This window comes from Primulina huaijiensis, chromosome 8 (genome assembly GCF_012295235.1).
Source record: "Primulina huaijiensis isolate GDHJ02 chromosome 8, ASM1229523v2, whole genome shotgun sequence".
NCBI classification, from domain to species: Eukaryota; Viridiplantae; Streptophyta; class Magnoliopsida; order Lamiales; family Gesneriaceae; genus Primulina; species Primulina huaijiensis.
In genome coordinates this window covers 20,365,276-20,390,168 of record NC_133313.1, presented here as the reverse complement: position 1 = coordinate 20,390,168, position 24,893 = coordinate 20,365,276, and the positions used below count along the sequence as shown (strand labels likewise).

The following is a 24,893-nucleotide window of genomic DNA, read 5'->3' as shown; positions in this document are numbered from 1 at the left end:
ATGAAGCACTAAAAGATGAATTTTGGATTAATGCAATGCATGTTGAGCTTGAGCAATTTGTTCGAAATGATGTTTGGACTTTGGTTCCACCTCCTGACCTTGGGAATATAATTGGGACAAAATGGATTTTTAAAAATAAAACTGATGAGTCGGGGAACATCATTCGAAACAAAGCAAGGTTGGTCGCTCAAGGGTACACACAGGTTGAAGGGGTTGATTTTGATGAGACCTTTGCACCTGTTGCCCGTATTGAGTCAATCCGACTTTTGCTAGCCATTGCATGCATTATGAAAATCAAACTGTTTCAAATAGATGTTAAAAGTGCATTTCTGAATGGTATCTTGTGTGAAGAAGTATATGTTAGACAGCATAAAGGATTCGAAGATCCACATAATCTTGATCATGTGTACAAGTTGAAAAAAGCTCTCTATGGCTTGAAGCAAGCACCTCGTGCTTGGTATGGCAGACTGACTGAATACCTACTCGAAATCGGATTCAAAAGAGGTGAGGTAGATAAGACTCTGTTTATTCAAAAATCCAAATGTGAGATCCTTATTTGCCAAATCTAAGTTGATGATATTATTTTCGGGCCTTCATCCCAAAAGCATGCAAATGATTTTGTTGAATGCATGTCTACTACATTTGAAATGAGTATGGTTGGTGAATTACACTTTTTTCTTGGCTTACAAATCAGACAAATGCATGATGGCATCTTCTTGTGCCAAAGTAAGTACGCCAAAAATCTGATGAAGAAATTTGTTAATGAGAACACCAAGCACATGAAGACACCTATGGGCTCAAATGAAAAATTATCCAAAGACGATGCTGCCGAAAATGTTGACAACACCCTATATCGCAGCATCATAGGAAGTCTCTTGTATTTGACTGCCAGCCGACCTGACTTAATGTTTAGTGTTTGTTTGTGTGCTAGATACCAATCTAATCCTAAGATTTCTCACTTAAAAGCCGTAAAACGTATCTTACGATACATAGCCGGAACCATTGACTTAGGATTATGGTATACACGCGAAACCAACTCTAATCTAGTAGGGTTCTCAGATGCTGATTGGGCTGGGGATTTAGACGATAGAAAGAGTACTTCTGGAGGATGTTTTTATCTTGTAAATAATTTGATCTCGTGGCATAGTAGAAAACAGAACTGTGTGTCACTTTCAACTGCTGAATCTGAATATGTGGCAGCTGGAAGTGGTTGCACTCAACTTTTGTGGATGAATCAAATGATTAAAGATTATGGATTAAAGAGTGAACCCTTAGTTATGTACTGTGACAACTCCAGTGCGATTAACATTTCAAAAAATCCAGTACAACACTCTCGAACAAAGCACATTGACATAAAACATCATTTTATTTGAGATCTTGTAGAAAAAGGATTGATTCGAATGGAGTTTGTTGATACAAATAACCAATTGGCCGACATATTCACCAAAGCATTAGATTTTGAGAGGTTATCCAATCTTAGGAAATCTCTCAGCATGTGTTCTGTTTAATCATTATTGGATGTTGTATCAGATGTTACAACATCTCAGACAACATCTACCATGCATCTGCATCTTTAGGACTGAGACATACTTCATTGCATTCATATTGTGATATGCTGTGTTGAAACTGTGTAGCATAATTTTCTGATGCACTTAATCACAAAAGAATTGAAGAATGGTCACTTAACCGTAACCAATGTGACAAGTAATCCAAGAAAAATTTGAAAAGTTGTGATTAAAATCTTGGGTCTGTGATTAGAAGACAAGATGGAAAAAGCTGCCTAAAGTAGCCCGATGAAGGCTGGACTTTTAGTGCGGGAGCTACCCCTTTTAAATGTTAACACAGAAATAGAAAAAAATGGAAAAAGCTGCCTAGAAGAGTCCTTGGAAGACTGTTCTTCTAGTGTGGGAGCTGCCACTTCTATGTTCAGAAAATTTACAAGTTAGTGTGGAGAAAAACTGAAAATTGGTTCTGGAATTGTAGGTGTTGTCAGAAGATGTTGCCAACATTTGTGACAACACCCCATCTGTACACAAATCTCATTTTTGTTTTCATGTTTCAATTTAAGTTGCATTCTGTTATTAGGCATCAATAAGTCATGCATAAACATAACATAGTGAATATTGTTGGGTCATAAGGATATTTGTATTTTTTTAACAAATGAAAATTCTGTAAAAATCCAATTTTTGCAGGAAATTGAAATCATGTGCTCTATAATGTTAAGTGGAGCTAAAATTCAATGTGGGTTTTATCTCTGGATTTTTTAAAGTAATTGCTCGTAATTATCAAGATAATTTTTGAAGATAGTAACGGTTAAATTTTGTATACCCATTTTTTTTACCGTTGGACTGAGTCAATTACTGATATGGCATGTTACCGTTGCACTGTAGGCTTATTTTTATCCGTTTTGATTTACTTAGCCTAAATTATCATTATTGGCCTAATTGTTTCTCGAATTTCCTTGCTCGCAAATTTCTCTTCTACACTTTGCTTTTGAAAAGTTTTGCTTCTCACAATCTAAACAATGGCAGGAAATGGTTTCGATCCCCAAGATATCCGCAGTGAAATGGGTCATACAGAGGATGTTGCCTCAACTCCCGCAACATCTGATGAAACACCCACAGCTCCGCATCTCCAAATCATCCCGGCTGTTCTAACCCCTGAACCGTTGGAGGTTATTATTCCAGGAGAACCAGGGAACCCAGTAGATCTTGACAACCCTCCTATGTTCAGGTTTCCAAATCCACCACAACCACCAAAGAGACGATGAAAGAGACAAGCTGGGTATAACCCAGACCTCACGCCTGGCAAACGTTTTCGATACAAGGGCCAGCCGTCCACTCGCCCATCACTGATTGATCCTGCTGAATCGTCAGGAGATGACTCGAATGATGGTGACTGTGAAATTGTGGCTCGCAAGAAGACTGTCCCTCCACCTAAGGACAGTAATACATCCAGTGAAGCCACTGAATCTGATGAGGCCGCACCACCTGTTCCTCCACCAAAGCCCTCACCGTCTACTGAAGAGGAAATCACGTTGGCCCAGTTTATGGCCAACTTGAGAAATCAAAGAGCTGACACTTTTGATGCTGCCGATGCACCCCAAGAATCGGGAGGTTCTACTGAATCTAGCAGTTCTACTGACAAACCTGCTGAGGAAACTATGATGTCTGAAGAACTGGGGTCTGATGAACAATATGTTGCCGAGGATGTTGTACACATTGAGGACATCACTGACCTCAGTGATAATGACTTGGAGATTGCCATCTCTACTAAATTCTACACTGAGCACGCAGTTGCTCAGTGGCCTCTTTATACAAATCGCGACTTGATTGAAGAAAAGAACGTTGACACTGATGCCTTTGAGAAGCAAAATTTGATTGCTTTTCTGAAACACTGCTCTCTGCTCTCCACAGTCTCAGCAGTCTCACCGTTTAGCCGATGGCCTGTGTTAGAATTTTATTCAAACCTCTCACCTGGAGTAGGTAATGCACGATCTGCGAAATATGGGAAAGTGTTTGTTCGGAACAAAGTCTTTGAGTTCAGCCCGAAATCCATCAATTCTCATTATCAGACTCCTGCCGCGTATGAGGATGGTCTTGATCCAGACATTCATCTAGTTACTTCCACACTCACTGGGGGCCTTGTGACTCACTTTCCAAGTCATCCACAGAAGCTATCAGCAGTGAAGTTAACTTCATTCTACTTAGTGCTTCACAAGTTGTCTGTTCGAAATTGGACACCCTCTACCAATACCACTGTTGTCACTCGACACCAAGCACTAGTGTTGTACTCAATTGGAACACATAGGGGCTTTAACTTTGGCAAGTTAGTATTCAATACAGTGCTGCAGTATGCTGATGGTGGACTTCAAGCATCTAAGCTTCCATTCCCTAGTCTAATATATGGACTACTTATCTCACAAGGTTTTGTCAGGGATATAAATGAGCAATTATCTGACCTTGGTGAACCTTTCAAGATTGCTCCTGCATTACTCAAGGGAAATCGCAAGATTGACCTTCCTTGGTCTTCATCTCCTACAGTTTCACCGCCTTCTGCAGTACCTCATGAACCCCCAATTACTCATGCTCCTCCACAAACCACTGATTTCATCAAGCTCACTGTTCCTGAAGTACAAGCACACATTGATCATGCTATAGCCAAGATTGAACAAGCCAAAGCTGACATTGCCTACTATGAAGATGTGGCTGCTCACTTCAAGTTACTTCTGGACGTAGGTATCTTTCCAGGACAAAAAAAGGGAGTTGGTCAAACAGCAGCTGACCCATCTGGGACCAAAGAAACTGATAAGGAAGAAGAAACAGATGAAGGGGATGATGAGGATGGAAACTAAGTATCTTTATGTTGCCTTGGTTCCTTGTTCTGGTTTTGTTTCTTATTTTGCTGATGTAGCGGTTTGGGTTTCTTACTGTCTTGATGAACTGTAAATGAAATGGTGCAGGTGTTGTCTCAAGTGTTGCCAACAATTCTAACAACACCCGTACTAACAGTGTCTTATTCAGGGGGAGTAAATCTCTAACTCAGGGGAGTTGAATTGAGCATGTCAAGTATTAATGGTTTGATCTCATTTTGTCCAAGAAAGGCAAGGGGGAGATTGAAAGGAAATAATATTTCCAAGTTTAAATGATATATTAATTTAAATTATTTCCCCAATATACTTTTCCTTGTTGATTTGATTGAGTAAATATTTAATATGATTTTGCCCTTCTTAGATAATGAGACATTAATTCAAATATATTCGAAGATTTGTTATTTGTGATAGAAGATTGATGAGATATAGTATTAGTGTTTAAAAAGAGTTTATTCCTATTAAATCTCTTACCTTCCTTGTGGTTTAGGTTTTCTTGTGGAGATAAAAGTCTACATCTATAAATAAGAGACCAAGGACATCATTGAAGCTTCTCTTCTCAATCACAAAACACACGCAATTTTGCACATTGAAGATTTAAGAGAAAATATTCTGCAAGGACGTTGCTGTTTCGAAGTGTGCTGTCTCGAGTGTTGTCTTGAATGTTGGGAACATCTGCAGACAACATCCGTAACGAAGTTGGCTGAAGATCGTTTTCGTGGATTCTCTTTTGGCACCACGTTTTGCTTTCTTGTCTACGTTTTATTATTGTTGGTTATTTGTTTTAGAAAGCTTTATTTTCTCAAAGTGTTGAGGAAATTGATTTTCGTGAAAATCACTAGTGATAGGTTTTTGTGTAAACGATTTGGTTTTCTAGTGATTAATTTTTGCCATAAGGCACCGCACAAGTATTTATACTCGTGCATATTTAATTTTGTCCATCGATTTATTTCAAGTCAATTTGTGTTATAAAAAGTTTCCGCTGCATGAAGATGTTGTCCGAGATGTTGTAACATCTGACACAACATTTAATTATGACAAAACACAAATTTACTACTTTTACTCTTATTCTGATATTTTCATTATTTATTGATATCTGTCGGACAAAATAACCTTTACACTTTCAACACATAAGAGCGATTCTCTTTTTCTGAGCAGGCTTCAATCGATCCTTGTTCTGCTCGGCATCCACACTCTCCTTGATAAAAGTGGTTATACCCTCGGCATGGTTCTTGTGTGTAATCCCAACCGAACTTGAAATTGCATCAGTGAAACTCATCTTACAATATAAATCTGTCAGACCGTCCTATAAGAGATTACTCTTGATATTTTTAAACTTGACCGATTAGAATGATTTGTATACGTCGTCCAATCATTCTGCATTAACAAATTTAGTATTATTATGTTTGAAATACGATATTTTTTGCTCATATTATCATTGGATTCAACATTTTTTCCTAACAACTATAAGACCGTAGATTCTACTTCATCAAAAAGTCTCAGCTCCTCATACTTTATAATAAATAGAATGATAATTTATCATTAAATTGCTTGTAGTAAACCTGATCAGCGTCAAATCTTGTTTACGGTTGGTTGGGTAGTTATTGGAATTGGGCTGGAGAAAATGCGGGTTGTGGCCTAATGGTCTGCCGTAGTGGGCCAATGGAAGCCCTTTCGTATTGGGATTCTAAGGTGGACGAGAGCTAGAAAATTAATCTTCAAAATGGGCCAGAGGATCCATCTTAAGGCCCAACTATTTGACTCGGACAAGACGGCGCAATCTTTCAAACCCAAGCCAAGGATGCTTGACAGGGTGCTTTTTTGTATAATCAGCATCTTCTACGTACGCTATGCTTTATTGATGACACACAATAGGCACTCTTTTAGATAACTGACTGGATTTTAATAAAAGAAGCATCCAATTTTGAAATTTGATGGAGTAGGGTATCAAAGTTTATATCTCTAATAAAAATACATAATCTATGCTTTTTCTTCCTATTTTTGGTTATTTTATCATTCGCGAGTATAACAATATATCAAACAACACATAACATATTGACGTTAGAGAAAATTATCGACGAGAAGTGGTATTTTCAAGGGAAAATCAGGTGGAAGCTATTATTGATATTTGTATGACAAACTCATCAAAGAAAGTCTTGATAGAGAATTGAATCTATGACCAATTGATCACGAATATACACACTCCATCAAATTAGATGGTAGGTTAGTTTAATTATTGATATAAGCTTGCCTGACACTGTTAACTCGTAACCTAGATATACATGATTCTCTGGCTAGTATATGATTTTAAGTAATCGAATTGTATCATTAAAACCTGGCACGCGCAATATAATATAACTTTTTTAAAATTTAATTCCATTTTCAACCAACCAATTTCCACTTTTCTAGGAGTACTTCCCTTTGGTGTCGTTGTCTACAAATTTTACCAAGTTATTTATACATTGTGTATATGTCCAAAATTGTCGACAATAGACTTAATATTATTTTACCGACTTAACTATCTTAGCAAGGATTCACGCCCGTCATTTGTGTTCATGCTAACCTACGTATATATAATATAATAATACAATCAAAGATCGAATCAGGACTTATTTTAAATATTTATATTTTTATAAAGTGACGTGTAAATTTCGATATATGATATAATAATATAACCAAAGATCGAATCAAGACTTATTTTAATTTTTTTTATTTTTATAAAGTGACATGTAAATTTCGATATAAATCAAGTTAAGATGCACACGCTCAACCTGTATGACCGCTTTAAATTTTAAAAACACAATTTCATTAAAAAAAATTAAGAATAAAATTATATTACGACGGACAGCAACGATTTCAACCTGTATGCCCGCTTTCAAATGAGTTGAGATTTCTCCAACTTAGCCCGTCCCATTTTTATGACAGGGCTGGCCGACTGACACAGCTCAACTTGACAACTTTATCGACAATATAGAGCAATTTTCCCCTAAATTTCAACGCCATCACGTATCGTATCGGATTGAAAAGATGAAAAATTATTGGATCAGCGACATACTTGTGTAGTGCAGTTGGATTATGGTTGAAGTTTAGCTTGGCTGGCTTAAAATTCTTGCATGAGTGTTGAATAGTCCACCGTGAACATGACTCATCCCCGACCATCTCCCACCTACTTTTTAACTACTCAACTGTATTATTTCCCCTGCCCTTTTTGTTTTATTGTTAAAATATAACCAAAAACATACACTATAAGGTTCGGTTACCTACCAGCCTAACATGCTCACGTGTTCTTCATATATCCCTTTCTCTTATCTTCATTTTTCATTAAAAACCCCGAATCTGCAAGTGGTCCTCAAAATTGACTATTCTCGATTATTTGTGAGAAGAACGTGGTTTATCAGACGGTCTCACAAATTTTTATCTTCGAGACATGTTAATTCTACCGAAATTCACAATAAAAAATAATACTCTTAACATAAAAAATAATAATTTTTCATGGATGACCCAAATAAAAGATACGGCTCACAAAATATGACCCGTGAGATCGTCTAAGACAAATTTTTGTTTTTGAGAAATGTATTTCAGCCAACAGCGATTGCCCGATTCCGATGCAGGCAGGGCACGTGACGTATGTGTAAAAATAATACATAAATATCCGCACAAATTAAATATAATTATAGTTAATACAAAATATATATTTCAAAAAATACTTACTTGAATTAATGGAATCTTTAGGAATGCATAATCCAATACAATATATATATATACATAGTGATATAGACATATTAAGTAAGTATATATTTTCTATTGTTGAGTGCGTATATGGGTGTATATAGGCAGAGGAATATGCGCCATTTTTTGTGGAGCACGAGCACAAGAACTTAATTCCATATTCAAATATTTTCNATTTGAATATGTATCTTATGATATAATATCACGTATCTTTTTACGCGAGACAAGTCAACTTGATTCATACTTAAAGTGAAAAGTAATAATTTCATCATAAAATTATTATTTTCATAATTGAATCGGGTTGAAGATTATCATAAAATCAATATGTAAAACCGTCTCACAAGAGTTTGTGAATATTTTTATATCGTAATTTTTAAAATTATGATTTGTCCTAGAATTCACGTATATACCACAAATCTTTCTAAATGAAATAAGAATATACTCGTCCATTCAATATATATTTTACTTATTTTTTTCATGTCCCAATTGCAAACCCTCAAACGTAACCGTATAATAAACTCCTACATTAGTTATTTTGTATCCGTATTTTCATTGTATGAAAATGATTAAGCTAAGTTATTATAGAAGCATTGCAACCTATTATAAAACAATTTAAATCCCATTTAATTATATATGTGTGTGGGATGTGTATCAAAATTTTTTTTTATCAATTCTTTATTATGATATAAATTTCAGTTGATTCTTTTTCTCAGCAAGAATTTTACCAACCATATATGATCTTGATAAAATAATTTGACGATAATTAGCCCTATGAAAACCCTACAAACGTCAAGATTGGAAATTCCTGATGCCTAATTGGAAACATTATTCCTTTGGATCAGATTTTTATGATCAAAATTTTTTTATTGATAACCGATTTTGGGAAATCTTAGATTTGATTCACCAGAATAATCCAATTATATAATTCTATAAAATATAAATATTTTTATTTCATAGACAATAATTGTAACAGGTGCATTCGTCCAACATCGCTCGTTAGTCCCAAAAATATTATAAGGTCTTATATTATATATGATTGAATTATCGATGATAAAAATTATTAAAGAATTACTAATAAATTAAACATAATTCCCGTTAATACGGAGCCGCCGTGGGCATGAGGCATGGCAGTATATATTATTAATATTTATTTTAGAGTAAGATTTCAAAAGTCAATGAAGACAATAATAACATAATTCAAAAATTAATACAAATCAGTTGATTAAATAAATGACAACGAGGTGAATTAACAGTTACGCTACTTCAAATTAACGAGGTATGTTATTTTTCGCCGGTAATAATTCTCTTTGTATCTCAATATCATTTAATCGTGTAAGTCCGAGGTTCATAACTAAAATTTAACTTCATTACATGTGTGAAAAACTTCATGTATAGTATAGAAAAATCACAAATGAAGTCGTAGAGAATTATTTTGATGTACAAATGTAGCTCTCAATTCTCAATTAAAATCTAGATTAACTGTTTAATTTATTAATTATATTAATCGTCATTGAATTTTTGTCATTTCTCTGATGACAGACTAGATTAGTGTTATAATTAAATATTAATATATTATATAATTTGCTTCTATTTTGTCAAGATTAACGGTGTTTTAATATAGGCCTGTAACCGACCGTTTAATAATTAAATCCATAAGCCATGTGATTAGCCAAATCATATGTTCTGGAGAAATTTTATTCCTCATACGTGTAAGAATCTTAACTCTTGTAGTAAAATATTATGTAATAAAAATAATTGATTTCAAGACATGTAAATATTGATTTTATAGACAGTACTTATATGAGTATTGCTATCATCCATTCAGCACATGACAAATGTGTTAAGTAATGAATCAGAATCACTCATCTATATATCATAGTTGAATGAATGATCAAGATTTATCTATTCAATACCCCACAATAATAACACTATTTGGTGGCATAAACTAAACCGTAAATATGTCATCTTATGAGGTTTGGTAGAATGTTGGGGCCAAATGTGTGCCTGTAAATATTTAATTAAATCAAATTAATAGGCTTTTCCTATTTTATTTAATCTATGTGTTGGTACTGATTTTGCATGAATTGTTTTCAAAATGGATGGACTGAAACAATTTCACACGTTGTATTTTGTGAGACGAATCTCTTATTTTAGTCATCCATGAAAAAATATTACTTTTTATGCTGAGAATATTGTTTTTTATTGTGAATATCGGTAGAGTTGACCCGTCTCATAGATAAAGATTCATGAGACGGGTCTTACAAAAACCTACTCATATCTCATTCAACTCGATCGAGGAAATATCAACTAGTTATAATCAATATTCATACAATATCAACTTAACTTGATTACTGGTCAGATTAGCTAGAACGATCACCCAACTAATTTTATGTTCGCTTAAATTCAGAATAACACCGAGCAGAGGACCAATATTGATAATATGTAAAACAGTCTCATAAATCAATTTCATGAGACGGATCGAATCGATTCATGAAAAAAATATTATATTTTTATTTCATATATATATATATATATTTTAAATACGGATCGGATTGACTATCTCACAAAAGACAAGCTCAATACTCCACAGCCAATTAAACTCCTTGACCAATGAAACCAAAAAATGAATAGTTAAACCTGCATATCCATCTACATAACGACGAAACAGAGGCGATTCCCCTATTATACTCAGTAGACGAAATTAAATATCTTTTTTTTTTAGTAAAAATATATTAAACATCCTAAGTACATGAACTCGATAAAGTGTGAGAAAACAGTGATTTTAAAGTTTTAAAAAATATAAAAAGGGGCATTAATTTCTAAATCTAAACATCTACAAATTGATTGAGAGCGTCAGCGAGGTCTGTCTAACCCATAAGATTGACAATTACTACACGACTGACCCTTCTGAAACCCCAACTGCCAGCACAAGCACATGGCTTGCGTCACCACCGCAGCCGAACTCGCCGGTGGTCGCAGGAAGTCGTAGAAAGCCTTGAACTCGGCTGATGATAAGTTGAAAGAATCATTCTTTCTATAGTTGGACCGAGAAGGAAAAAGTCCTATGGACAGCTCAAGGTCCAGTGCAATTGCGGTGGTTTCCTCCTCCTGAAGTGGGAGTGGCGGCGGCGGAGGCTGAGACTCCTCTGTCGTGCTGCTGTTGCATCTGGTGTCATCGATGGATGACGAGTTGTCTGTCACTGGCTTGTAAACAATATTCTCATTCGTTGGAGCGGATTTTCTGAAGTCTAGGCAAGTGCTGGAGGCGGCGGCGGCGGCGGATGCGGTCGTGGCGGTGGAATAGAGTGGACGATGGGTTTGAGGGTCGATGCCACTGCCAATAAGTTTGCGTTTGATGTGTGTGTTCCAGTAATTCTTGATTTCATTATCTGTCCTTCCAGGTAGCCTTCCAGCAATCAAAGACCATCTGTTGAAAGAGAACACAAATAGCCCAAGCTTCAATGTTAGAAATCTCTTACTTTCACAGAAGTATTAAAATCCTTCATTTAACCAACCAAGACAAGAAAATTTATGACTGCGTTATTTAATAAATCTTGATTGATTCTTGAATTTATTACTCTGTTCTCCAATTTCACTTCCATAGCATTCAACCATGGATAAACGCAATATTTATTTCCTTTTTATAAACTAAACCAAGTTTTCCCTTTTATTGCTAATAATAATAGAATTACCACCTATCCAGTCCAACCAAAAACCAAAATCTTTGATAATCCAAACCAAGATTAATACGAAAATGAAAGGCATGCATACTTATTTCCCAGCAAACTGTGAAGTTTGATAATGATCTCATCTTCTTCATCACTAAAATTGCCTCTCTTCAAATCAGGCCTCAAATAATTAATCCATCTCAATCTGCAGCTCTTACCACACCTGAGAAGTCCTGTACATAAACTCACACCATAAAATACTCAGAACTTCAAATTCAAGAAACAAGAAAATCCCTCACAAAATCTCGATACACGCGGGTGGAGGGATTATATGGTACCTGCAGCTTTGGGGAGTGAACGCCAGCATCCTTCACCATGAGCGCGGATGTAATTAATAAGGCGCTGGTCTTCTTCTTTAGTCCAAGCACCTTTGTTGGTGTGAGCTTTTTCACAGCAAGGTGAGCGCCCCATCTATTTGGAAGCGTTTGTTTTATTCTCTCAGAAATATGAAGAACACCCTTGTTTTCTGTTGATTTCTCGCAAGTGCCGATGGTTTGATTGAACGGGAGAGGTTACGAATAATGAGAGAAGTGGGGAAGGTGCGTATATATATTGGATGATGATGATGAGATGAAAATAGAAGAGTAACTTGTATTTTTAAGGAGGGAGGTGAAAGGAAGTTTGACCAAGTTGTTGAGAACGACAAGTATTTAGTGGATGAGGTGGGGATTTGGTAGGTTGGTACACTTTTAACATATGAATAGGCCTTTTTTTAATTTAATNAGACACATACATTTCAGTGTAAAGTATCCCGTTTGACGGTTCGATTGAGATGAACCGGCCAAAACATTTAGCAAAGGCTGAGCATATCAGAAGATAAACTAGATCGTGGAGGGGTTTGGTCAATCTAATGACTCTCCCCGTTAAGAAAAAAGTTGATTTGGACCCGTTCCGTCCACAAATCCAATTAGATTAGATCCGCGACTCTCTTTAGTACTAGCAAATATATAATTAAAAAATGGTATATATGGAATTAGACAATCATTACTCCTTAGCTAGTTTTTGGGTTGAATTTGGTCAAATTCTCAATTTTAACGTGATACCAGAGTCCAAACTCAATGTTATATGTTAGACTGTCCTGTGAGCCACCCGATATCATATTTTAAACTTCACGCTCCATTTGTTGATTAGTGATTGTGAAGGGTATGTGTTAAATGTCTCACATTACTTGAATTAAGTCCTTAAGATTTGTATATATGGATTTAGACAATTCTCTATTAAAATAATTTTTTGATGTTGAATTAAATTCAAATCTCATTATTGAACACATAATACTCATTGAATCTCATTAACTTATTTCAAGATCGTTGAGCTCTTATATATCACTTTTTCAATTCAATTTTTGACTAATTTTTATATATGCCCAAGCAGTTACATCTTTCTTGGCTACTCAAAGAGTCACTTTGATTTTCACTAAAAATTTAGGGTCTGATTTCAACAAGTGACATTAGTCCATACGCAGGTTTCGAATTTGCCCTGAGCCTGAAATCACGAAGAAAACCGTTAGAAGGGAGCGGGGAGGGTGTCCCGGCGTAGCCCTTCCGACGCTCAAGTCAGATACTGGGATATAAGTGGAGAGCATCTAAGGGTGCTGCTGAAAAATAATATATGTTGAATGTATAACTAGACTCCAAAACCTGATATTTATAGAAAAATATCTGAATATGTCATGGGTCTTTTACCTTAACTAGGGATGGACCGAGGGTTTAGATCTAATCTAGATGGGCCTATCCATAAGATATCATACTTCATTGATCAACAGTTAAAAAAACTTGACCCCTTGTATTCTTGTTTTATCGGAAGTCAAAAACTTTTGAATTCAAATGAACAAATATGTGCAACTCACGTTTTTATTATAAAGTCGATTGTTATTATACAACTGCCATATGGTTGGTTCATCTACCCTATTAATGACGAAAATGTTATCGCACCCAATCTATTTATTTGATGTATGAGTCAGTTTAATGCTGTAAAGCTCACATGGTTGAAATCAAGATTAATCTTTGTGTTAAAGAATGTTTGTAATAGTCAGAATGCGCGCGTGCACACACACAGTTATATTACTTTGTCAACGAACTGTGCCCAACTTTGTGTTCACAAATGAAATGACACTAACTTATTAAATATAAAATTTTAATATTTATCATCACATCTAATATGGTGGACAACATAACAAAATTATATATATATATATATATATGTATATATATAAATAAATGATATCATATAGTTTAATTTTTATCCGTAAATATCGTGACAGGCTTTATGAAATTTTATAGGTTTTAAATAATTGCAATAACATCCAGATTAAATGAACATACGTATGTGATCTCACCAAGATCATTCAAGTTGGAAGACTCGCAATAATTATTATGGATATATTATATTATATTATATTATATATATAGTATCCAAAAGCATCAAGATTTCCCTATCACAAGTCTTCGGTGGCAAAAATTTCCCTAATCAAATAATTGCTTTTAAGCCCATTCAGATTATAGGCTTGGTGGAAACTCTCTAGCACAAAGTATGAGCCCATCTTCTTTCTTTCTTTATTTATACTAGGAAGAATCTAATTAGTAAAATACAATTATTCTCCGTTGTTGTCGAATACATTAAATTCCAACCTCCATGTATAGCTGTTAAAGCGAGTTAGGCCTGTCCCGATGGCCCGTTTCGACATTTAGGAATCATCACTTGAACTGAATGAATTATTTCTGGAGTGTACGTATATTGATAGATTGACAAATTGAATCGTGTGACGATGAGACACGACGAGAAACTTTGTAAGAATTTGGATAATTGTTTTATAGAAGCATGATTTATGCGAAACATATAGTTGTTGTCGAATTCATTTTCTTGAGTTGCACTTGCATTGGTCCACACGTCATCGCTTTAAATTATATTACGAGAGTGTTTGAGAGAGCTTTTGCTTATTTTAAAGTGCTTTTTCTAGAAATTATTTGAAGTGGATGAAAACAAAAGTATGAATTATTTGAAAATAAAAGTATAAAGTTAATATAAATTAAAATTTGAGTGTTTGAAGAAAAATTACTTCCAAGCTTAATTTTTAGTAAAATGATAATAATATATCCTTACTCTATACATAATTATATTTTTAATCATTTAAAGTTTGATACTCAAACCATTGACAATGCATTTATATAATTATGATTATAAATATTTTGTATCAAAATTAATTTATTTTTCTAATATGAATGCTTGAAAATTTATATAAGATTAATAAAAAAAGCACATGAAAAAATTTGTATAAATGCACAAAAAGATGTAAAAAAAATCTGAAAATGCAAATTATAAAAAAAAAATAAATGCTTGTAATAAAACATGATTGAAATGTTATGAGTTCAATTCGTAACTCTTAAAAAGTGATATATAAATAAAATTTAGCATTTTACAAAATCTCAAAAATTTTTTTAATAGAAATTAAGAGGAACTGTGGCATATGATAAATGTTTTAATGATACAAATATCAAATTATAACTTTAAACTATTAGAAAAAACAAAAAAAGAAAAAACATGTCAATTTGAAACAGAAGCTGATATTCACAAATAACTAAGACTACTTCCACCGAGCTAGAATGTAAAAGTGCAGCTCCTCCAAACTCTCCCTCGACTTGTATAATCTATTGATATTGTTGACTTCTACAACCGTGCAAGATAGCTCTGTAGCAAATTTAGCATCTCGAAAGGGTACGTTTCCAGTTGACTTCTCTACTGATATCCTATTCAATCTCGAAATGTAAGCCCTCTAAAAACAAAGGGTAACACGTAAAAATAATTTCAATATTATACTACAATTGCCTAAAATTTCCAGTAAAGGAGGTTTTAGCAACTTTAAGTTAATATGGGGATTTTTCTGCAATTTATCCAAAGATTATCGATCGAGTATTTGATTTTCTCCATTAGTTTTCCTTCGTTTGCTAGTTATAGATCATGCAAGCCCTGTAAAGTTCAGAACTCAAGCACCACTGAACGGTTGAGGAAGAATGTGTAATGTACATTGAACAAAATTGTTTCTAATAAGGTTAACTTGATTGGTCAAGATTCATTGGATCAACTCGTCAATTAACGTGGTTTGACTATTGGGTATGCAGAATAATAACCATCTGCCTAGAATTCAACTATTGCTGCTTGAGGCCATCGATTTTCAACTATCTTGACTGCACGTCATCCTATAGAGATAGCTGATTAGTTGCCATGCGAACAAAATGTGTTTAAAATATTTCATTTTTTAGTTTGTCTTCTCAGAAACAAGAAACCAAGGGAACAATTATGGCTGCAGATGCTAACAAAGTTCAAGTTGCGGTGTTTTTGTTGTATGGTAAGTGCATCTATCCCATATCTGATCATCGAATTTATCTCAGCAGCACTACTGATGTTTGTTCGGAGAAGAACGACGTTTAGCTTCGACTATATATCCTCTTTCCTGCTTCAAGAACAAGGGTTAAGTGGCTTGATAATAATCCAAATATTCTTATATTTAAGTGTTGTTGGATTAATCTCTTGGGAATTCAAACTTTTAACACTAGTATTTTATATCATAGTAAGGTCATACAAATGTACATATGCCCATCTCAGATGTTTTATTACACGCTTACGTTCCCCCCTCTCTATGATATATATGTGTTCAAGATATATGAAGCTATATATTATTTGTTCATCTACCAATAGCTAGCTTGTGATTTATTTTCTCCGAGTTACGGCTACCATGAGTTTCGCTGAGTATGTTTTGTTTGTGATGTTCATTATTTGCATGTTGCAGCTGCTAAAATTATATTGTTGTGGTTTTTTATTGTGGTGGTAGCAAGCATTTTTCTGTTGGGAATGAATGGAGCAGTCATTCGAGTGAATGCGTGCCCTCTGTACTGCTTAGATGTGGAATACATGACTTGCAATGGGACAACAGTGAATCGGCCTAGTTGCACTAACTGCTGCCTGGCGCCTAAAGGCTGTACACTTCACTTTTCAGATGGAACCTCGGAGTATTGTGGATAAGAAATGCAAGCTTGTGCATGAAGATGTACCCTGTACTTTTATCAATGTAATAACAAGAACACATGAATAAATGTCAGGACTTTGGCCTTGTGGCACTACGATTTTGATAATAAACAAGGTTTCAGAGTTCGAGATCTCAAGCAGATATTAATAATACATATGACGAATAAAAATAAAAATAAGGACAAATAATTAAAACCAAGACTAATTTGATCCACGCCTATTAAAGATAGTGCTTGGTTGTAGTTCTCTTTATAAGATATTTTTATTATTTTTTAACATTAATTAAAAATATATACTTATTTATTTACTAATAAAAAATAACTTTTAATATTTTAATTTTTAGTGGAAATGCGATTTACAGACACTTTTCTTCTTGCTGACTATTTAGTTGACAGCTTGGAAGGAGGAGCAAAAATGGCGGGAAGAAGAAAATTTGTAAAGGCATAAGGTTCTGCCTAAACGAAACTGTTGCAGTTCCCTTCAAATCGATTTTAATTCATTCAGTTATCAGTTGAAAGATCCTTTCTCTTGGATAGTTTCAAGAGAATGAAATCCTCGGATTTGAAAGTGAGGACTCTGTGGTTTACCCTCATCGAGAAGTAAAGAGCTTGCTCCAAAGGATTGCTGAGGGTAATCGTGCCACTGGAGGGTTAAATTTTGTTGCCAAGGTATATGGCATTGTTGGTAAGTCTAGATAATGAAACACTTGTTGAAGTTCGATTTTATCAAATGCATTTCGGACGTTAGAATGATTTCTTTGCGCCCTTGCATAATCTTACATCGTGGTTTCTTCCTTTTTGGTGGTTTAAGGCTGCATTAAGTTCTTGGAATCATATTATCTTATATATATATACTGGCGACAAAGGGTCGGCAGATTGGAAGTATATCTGTGGCCACGCTATATATCGTACAGATAGATGAGAGCCAAATAATTACCATTCCACACGTTGCAGTTCAAACTTATGTTGCTCTTTCGAAAATTGAGTTGCGGTGACTTCTCTATTTACTTCCGTTACACACTTATGCATTATATACAATTTTTTGGCGCAGTAGAGTTGCCCTATGATTTTATTACCAGCCTCCCGTAATCGGACCCATAATTCCTTTTACTGTTGCTATCATCACATGAACATCTATCATTAACTTTCTTCTTCATCATAGTTGTAAAAGGCGCGCGCCGCCTAGGAGGTGTGTAATGGGCGTACCCCTTAATAAAGGCGCGCAGTAAGTGCCCTTCAGGCATCTCTAGCTTCTTCTTATGCCAAGCAGGGTCCTTTTTAAGATCGAGATTTGGATTTTATTTATTCATATGATCTGGGGAGAAAATGGATTAATTCTTTTAGGTCCAAAATATCAATTTGTGCATATTGTTTGGTTCAACTTTGGACAAGAGTGATCTGTTTAGTAATATCAATTGTCTTCAAATATATATTGGAGCAGAACACGTGTGTGTAATAAAATATTGATTATGTCGTTTCGGCTGATTATAAAATTTGAGATTGTGTAATGTATATTGGACAACATTGTCTCTAATAAGGTCAACTTGATTGGTCAAGATTCATTGGATCAACTCGTCAATTAATGTGGTTTGACGATTGGGTATGCAGAATAAATAACTATCTGCCTAGAATTCAACTATTGCTGCATGAGGCCATCGATTTTCAACTATTTTGACTGCACGGTATCTCATACAAATAGCTGATTAATTGCCATTTGAAAAATGTGTGTTTAAAATATTTCAATTTTTAGCTCTGGTTGTCTACTCAGAAACAAGAAACCAAGGGAACTATCATGGCTGCAGATGCTAACAAGGTTCAAGTTGTGATCTTTTTCTTGTATGGTAAGTGCATCTAGCTAGGGTTGTGGTTGGAGATGAACAACGTTTAGCTTTTAATGTATTTTCTCTTTCCAGCTTCAAGAACAAGGGTTGTGGCTTAATATATAATAATCCAAATATTCTTATATTTGTCAGTGTTGTTGGATTAACCTCTTAGGAATTCGAACTTTTAACACAAACATTTTATGTCATAGTAAGGTTATACATAGTGATGTTCATTCTTTGCATGTTGCAGCTGCTAAATTATACATTTTTGTTGTGTTTTTTTTATTTTGTGATAGCAAGCATTTTTCTGTTGGGAATGAATGGAGAAGTCATTGGAGTGAAGGCGTGCCCTCTGTACTGCTTAGATGTGGAATACATGACTTGCAATGGGACAACAGTGGATCCCCCAAGATGCAACTGCTGCCTAGCGCCTAAGGGCTGTATACTTCACCTCTCAGATGGGAACTCGGTGCATTGTGGGTGAGAAATGCAAGCTTCTGCTGTGAATGAAGACTGACCCTGTACTTCTATCAATGTAATAACAACACATGAATAAATGCCACGGACTTTGGCCTACTGGCACTAGCATCTCAATAAGGAAACGAGATCTTGAGTTCAAGATCCAAGCTGTAATCCATTCACCAAAACATTAAAAAAAAGTAAATTATAAATATAATTGATTTAATACTAAATATATAAATTTTAAAATTTTGAATTCGAATATTATAATGACTGTCATTATCTGAAATAATTAACTGCCACATCGTGTAACAGTCAAATTAAATTGACTAGAGTAAAGTTACGGAGGCTTTAACATGTCGAATTCTCTTATCTATGTTACTATGTATGCACCTCACAAGCCAAGTACCGTTTGGAATTTACCAAAACCTTTACAAAATCGTAAGGGTCTTTGGCCTACTGGTAAAAGTGAGACGTTAAAGTCCCAACATATGTTCAATTAGAATCCTACCGACCCCGATTGTTTATGAAAAAAAATTTACAAAATTGCTCAATAAGCACGCGCATGGGATGATCACTATACATTACATAAAATTGTTCGGGTGATTCAACTTTTCAGGCATGACCTGTGGGAAAGGGCATTGACAAAGACCTGCGTTAAATCAACTGATCAATTAATGCTATTTGACGATTGTGTGTATTGCAGAATTTAGAAGACAAATCAGTTTTACTTATCAAAAAAGAAAGAAAGAAAGAAACCAATTCAATTTTCTATAATACGAGCTATTTGCCTAGAATTCAACTATATGACTGCTTAAGGCCATCGATTTTCAACTATTTTGACAGCACATTATCCTATAGAGATAGCTAATTCATTAGTGCTACCGTTTGAAAAAATCTGCTTAAATAGTTCAGTTTTTAGCTCTGGTTGCCCATTTAGAAACAAAAACCGCGGGACGAATAATGGCTGCAGCTGCTGACAAGGCTCAAGTTGTGGTCTTCTTTTTGTATGGTAAGTGATGTTATCCTGTATATTTAAATCATAAAATTTGAGCAGGCACTGATCAACTGCTTGTTTGGAGATATACCATGTAGCTAATTTGAATTTCTTTTTGCTTGGCTTCAAGGCGAGCCAACTTGTGGCTTGAGACTCTTATATAAAAAAAATCTTTATTTTAATAATATTTTACGGTTTTGTTCAATTGTAACAATTATTTTCTCTGTATACCTATGAAAGTTGCATAGATAAAGCCCTTGAATATACAATAGGTATAACAAGACCTGTCTCGCAACGTAAGATTATGAAACTCATTAGGAAGTGTATCGTATATTCTAAACAGATTCCTAGTCGAATCAACCGCCTAAAAAAGGATAAATGTCACATGAGTTTGAGACTAGAATATGTGATGTAAACGTCATGTTTCTTTGGTAAAGACATGGAGATGTCCATCTATACAGATAAATGATCATTTGATGATGCACTGAACAACCCTCTCTCGAACTGTCCAAGTGGTTATCACTTATCTAGTGGAATAGTCCGCGGTTATGGTTGTACACCATTAGTCCTTTGATCCGCGACAACGTAGAGGCTCTACGTACTAGCATTCACTTTGATCCGTTTACCGACTCTACTGAACATCATCAGATGGCGAGGTTTGGTGTAGTTTCGAAATACATAGGAGCCAATGCATTGTAGTCGATGATTCATCGTTTGCTTATGGATGAAGATATTCTATGTGATCAAATGAGTTGATAGTATAAAGAATCTCTGGCCAGAGTAAGATATATGCTTTAGAGAAGGTGGTTCTCTAGTTGCACATTCAATGTAACTATTATTATTCAAAGATATATCACATCGTTATCGAATTTATTTACAACTCTCGATATATCAATTGTTGCATATTCGACCGGGATGTATGATTTGAAAGGACCGTATGTAAGCTAACCATAACTTAATGTTCTTGCGCGCCCAATTAGTGATACATAGGAGATCATGAGACGATGCTATTAGACGCTCTTACCATGATCCGATGGGTACGATCTGACTTGGGTTTTGACATTTTTGATCAATAAGTTGATGAAAAGAATAAGTCTAATTATGTTATAAGCCCGGATAAGAATAAATGTTATTATGAATCATAATGTAGTTGTGAACTCAAGGCTAGTTGTGTCCCTGAATCATCGAGGATCACACAAGTATTGGATTCTGTGTTCTCATTGAGATAGTCAAATTCAAGGCATTGGATTTGGTGTAGTTTGATGGAGATCAAACAAATTGCTTATAAAAGAATTTACAAGTTGATTACATGTAATGGAAATTGCAGAAGTTAGCTTAACAATTCAAGTGAGGAGATTGAAGCTATTTGTTTTAGTGAAGAAGTTCACAAAACTGACAACAACAAAAATTAGATCAATGGAAATTTTGTCTTTTGAAAATTTCCATTTTCATTATATGAACAAGATTTGTACCCTCGATACATCGGCTCATCTGATCGTCGATCGAGATTATAATAAGTTCACAATTATTTATTTAGTAAATTTAGAATCTACTAATTAAATAATAATGTTAGTAGTTGTGACTATTATATGTACATGGTTCTCATAAAATATTCTAGAAAGGTATTGAATTAATTAATTAATTAATTAACAATTAATTAAAAAAATAAATAATTGTTATTTAATTTTACACATATAAATATATATCATGTATTATCAAGAGTTGACTTTGCATGATATATACGAAATAAGAATTTTAATTAATGATAATAAAGAATCCTAATGGTACTAGGATTATGAATCCTAATAGCATTGGGTAAGTGTATTTTTATTAATATGTTATCAAAGGTTGGTAACATGTAACATAACCATACAAGAAAATACACAAAATCCCCTCCTCCTACACAAGCAAATTTTCGGCCAACTTGAATTTTTGAAGGAAAATTTTAATTAATGATAATAAATGAATACTAATGGTATTAGGATTAATATGAATCCTAGTAGCATTGGGTAAGTGTATTTTTATTAATATGTTATTAAAGGTTGATAACGTGCAACATGATCATACCAAAAAATACACAAAATCCTCTTCTCTAACAGCTCGTTAGGAGATGTGCTACAAATATGAAGCTACATTATTCAGTTTATCTACCAATTTAGTGACATGAAATATTGCTTATTATTTCACTGTGTGTGTTTTGTTTGTGATGGTCCCTGCAATTCTACCTTTTTTTTTTTGTGACAGCAAGCATTTTTTTGTTGGGAATGAGTGACATAGCCATGGGAGTGGTTTGCCCTTTGTACTGCTTAGATGTGGAATACGTGATCTGCAATGGGATCAGAGTGCTGAATGCTAGTTGCGTTAACTGCTGCCAGTTGCCTAAGGGCTGTGTAATTCACCTTTCAAATGGGAACTTGGAGTATTGTGGGCGATAAATGCAAGGTTCTGTCGTGAATTAAGGTTTATAATAACCTTGTACTTTTATCCAATAAGAACACAAGAATAAATTTGTGGAATCTTGTGAAATAATAAAATTATATAATACTCTCAATCGATGCATGTGTACTCTCGAAGCAATATTAATTATTCATCGGCCGATTGCCCATGTTAATGTAAAGCTGATTTAGATATGCTTGTACGCAAACCCGGAGCCAAATAATGGTTCGATGGCATTGCGTGCTAGCTGTTGATCGGATGCGATTGCAAGGAGCAACCTCAGTTCGAATCTCTCGTTATACTGCATTAGAAGCAACGATGGGTTTACATGGCTTGCCCTTCCTCAGTTTATGCTGCAGCCTAATTTTGCATCCAAAGCGTGAAGCTAGCTAGTATATGATGATAAAAGAGCCTCCAGACTTGTACCAAAAACTTAATCAAATGGCAGTAAAATGAGCTTCTGTCCGGCCATCTGATGTTAAGTCAATAATATTGTTACGGAATTCTCAAGCTTCTGGATTCCTGGTTTTCTGCAGGGTGAAACGACTCTTTTATTTACTCCTTCAAGCTATTCAATTACAAGAAAGTAAAGTTTCCAGGAAGGCGCATGTAAAATTGCATAAAAATAGGCTGCATGATTTTGTCTCATATATATCATGTAATGAAAAGTACATAATTACTTCGAATTATATTCATCATCTTTCTCCTCGCTGTTCAGGTGTCAATCCTCCTTTGCCGCAAACGGGACAACTCTTAGAGCCCAAATCCTTGACAGTCGAAGCACCTTCACAATTTAATTGAACTCGAAATATAATTAGATCACGAACAATTAATCAGATTAATTATCATAATTTCATTTGGTTTACAAATCATGATATATATATATATATATATATAAATTTGGAAAAAATCATGATAATATATATATTTATATATATATAGAGCTAACTTACTTCCATCTCTCAAATATATTGCCATTCTTTTTGTTCTTTCCTGTTCCCTGCATATGAATTTGGAAAAAATATTATAATGAACAACCTATTCAGTCCAAGAATCATAGCATCAAAAAGACGAAAAAACATATGGTTAAACATCAACCTTGCATCCCGGACATTCAATCGCACCTTGCCCTTTACATTTTTGGCACTTTGTGCCTGTCTGAAACTGTGAAACACCATAGAGAAATATACTTGAACTTATCTCTCCATGAACCATGCACTTATATATGATACCAATTACCAACAAAGCTCGGTTTCTAATTCCAAATTAAGAACGATAATTTCCAGAAATAATCTGAGAAAAAGGGGGTGTGTTTATATATATATATATATATATTATATATGAAGCGTACGTGTACATACAGAAATCTTTGAGAAGCCAGCAGATTTTGCTGCATGTAGTGTGAAAATATTTCTTTCTCGACTTTGTTGCTTTTCTACTTTCTCCGAGGCACTACTGATAGTACTGTGGGGCTGGCGAAACATCGATGTTTGAGTGATGAGGGCAGTGCTACTGATCAACCACAAATTCTTCATCGTTTTTCTGGGTTAATCTTCTTTTTCTGGTTTTAGAGATTTTTGAGCTTTGAATGGATAATGAAACTATGGCATCCATATCTTTACTATCGAAATATACACACATACATATGTGTGTGTATATGTATACATATAAATAAATAATATAAGATATAATATCATACAAAATATTGTTTAACGGTATTTAGTATATGTCAAAAACTTGTGTGAGACGGTCTTACGGGTCGTATTTGTGAGACGGATCTCTTATTTGGGTCCTCCATGAAAAAGTATTACTTTTTATACTAAGAATATTACTTTATATTGTGAATATGGGTAGGATTGACCTGTCTCACAAATTAAAATCCGTGAGACGGTCTCACATGAGACCCACTCTTAGTATATATATATTTAGTGTTGTACGAACTTTATATTTTAATAATTATATTTTTTTTAAAACAATTTGTTAATGCTGAAAACATGTGGTCTTAATCATTATTTTCTTAAATTTTAAGTTGATATATCACCTTCAAAATTCATTAATGTTATTTCTTAATTCCGTTTCCTATTTTGACAGCAGATTTCTATTGATATAGATTTCGAAATTCTTTATTATAAAATTAATAATTAATGAAGCTAATTAGTACTTGTTTAATTTGTAAATTGTAATAAGCAGTTTTCAAAATTATTAATTAATATATGTCTTGTGATTAATAAACTCATTATTTGATTTATGTGAAACATAAAATAATATGTTTATAGTTCTCTCTCAATAATATATTTTTTAAATTAATACCACCTTTTCCAGATCTTAATAATA

General features: G+C 34.3%; 4 protein-coding genes and 2 long non-coding RNA genes across 7 annotated transcripts; 4 read left to right on the top strand and 2 right to left on the bottom strand.

The window, feature by feature from the left end:
- The first annotated feature begins 698 nt into the window (after positions 1–698).
- Positions 699–1,508, top strand: LOC140982159 (secreted RxLR effector protein 161-like). Its single transcript, XM_073448576.1, has 2 exons — positions 699–1,263; positions 1,384–1,508. The coding sequence occupies exons 1-2, from the start codon at positions 699–701 to the stop codon at positions 1,506–1,508; spliced, it is 690 nt and encodes a 229-aa protein (XP_073304677.1).
- A 9,406-nt stretch (positions 1,509–10,914) lies between these two features.
- Positions 10,915–12,401, bottom strand: LOC140982327 (myb-related protein 330-like). Its single transcript, XM_073448804.1, has 3 exons — positions 12,105–12,401; positions 11,870–11,999; positions 10,915–11,525 (listed from the first exon to the last, which is right to left on the bottom strand). The coding sequence occupies exons 1-3, from the start codon at positions 12,235–12,237 to the stop codon at positions 10,952–10,954; spliced, it is 837 nt and encodes a 278-aa protein (XP_073304905.1). The 5' UTR covers positions 12,238–12,401; the 3' UTR covers positions 10,915–10,951.
- Positions 12,402–15,835: 3,434 nt separating this feature from the next.
- On the top strand, positions 15,836–16,842 carry LOC140982634 (uncharacterized). Its single transcript, XR_012176323.1, has 2 exons — positions 15,836–16,168; positions 16,652–16,842. It is a non-coding gene; the product is annotated as an uncharacterized lncRNA (long non-coding RNA).
- Positions 16,843–18,475: 1,633 nt separating this feature from the next.
- On the top strand, positions 18,476–19,345 carry LOC140982633 (uncharacterized). The gene is made up of 3 exons (XM_073449231.1): positions 18,476–18,526; positions 18,595–18,685; positions 18,964–19,345. Exons 1-3 carry the CDS (start codon positions 18,491–18,493, stop codon positions 19,149–19,151), a joined length of 315 nt encoding a protein of 104 aa, XP_073305332.1. The 5' UTR covers positions 18,476–18,490; the 3' UTR covers positions 19,152–19,345.
- A 395-nt stretch (positions 19,346–19,740) lies between these two features.
- Positions 19,741–23,050, top strand: LOC140982363 (uncharacterized). Of its 2 annotated transcripts, XR_012176248.1 has the most exons (3): positions 19,786–20,138; positions 22,368–22,854; positions 22,907–23,050. It is a non-coding gene; the product is annotated as an uncharacterized lncRNA (long non-coding RNA). The 2 variants fall into 2 exon arrangements; XR_012176247.1 differs by lacking the exon at positions 22,907–23,050 and having other exon boundaries at positions 19,741–20,138; positions 22,368–22,674.
- Positions 23,051–23,151: 101 nt separating this feature from the next.
- LOC140982362 (uncharacterized) lies at positions 23,152–24,189 on the bottom strand. The gene is made up of 4 exons (XM_073448842.1): positions 23,921–24,189; positions 23,658–23,717; positions 23,513–23,559; positions 23,152–23,343 (listed from the first exon to the last, which is right to left on the bottom strand). The coding sequence occupies exons 1-4, from the start codon at positions 23,953–23,955 to the stop codon at positions 23,255–23,257; spliced, it is 231 nt and encodes a 76-aa protein (XP_073304943.1). The 5' UTR covers positions 23,956–24,189; the 3' UTR covers positions 23,152–23,254.
- Positions 24,190–24,893: the final 704 nt, after the last annotated feature.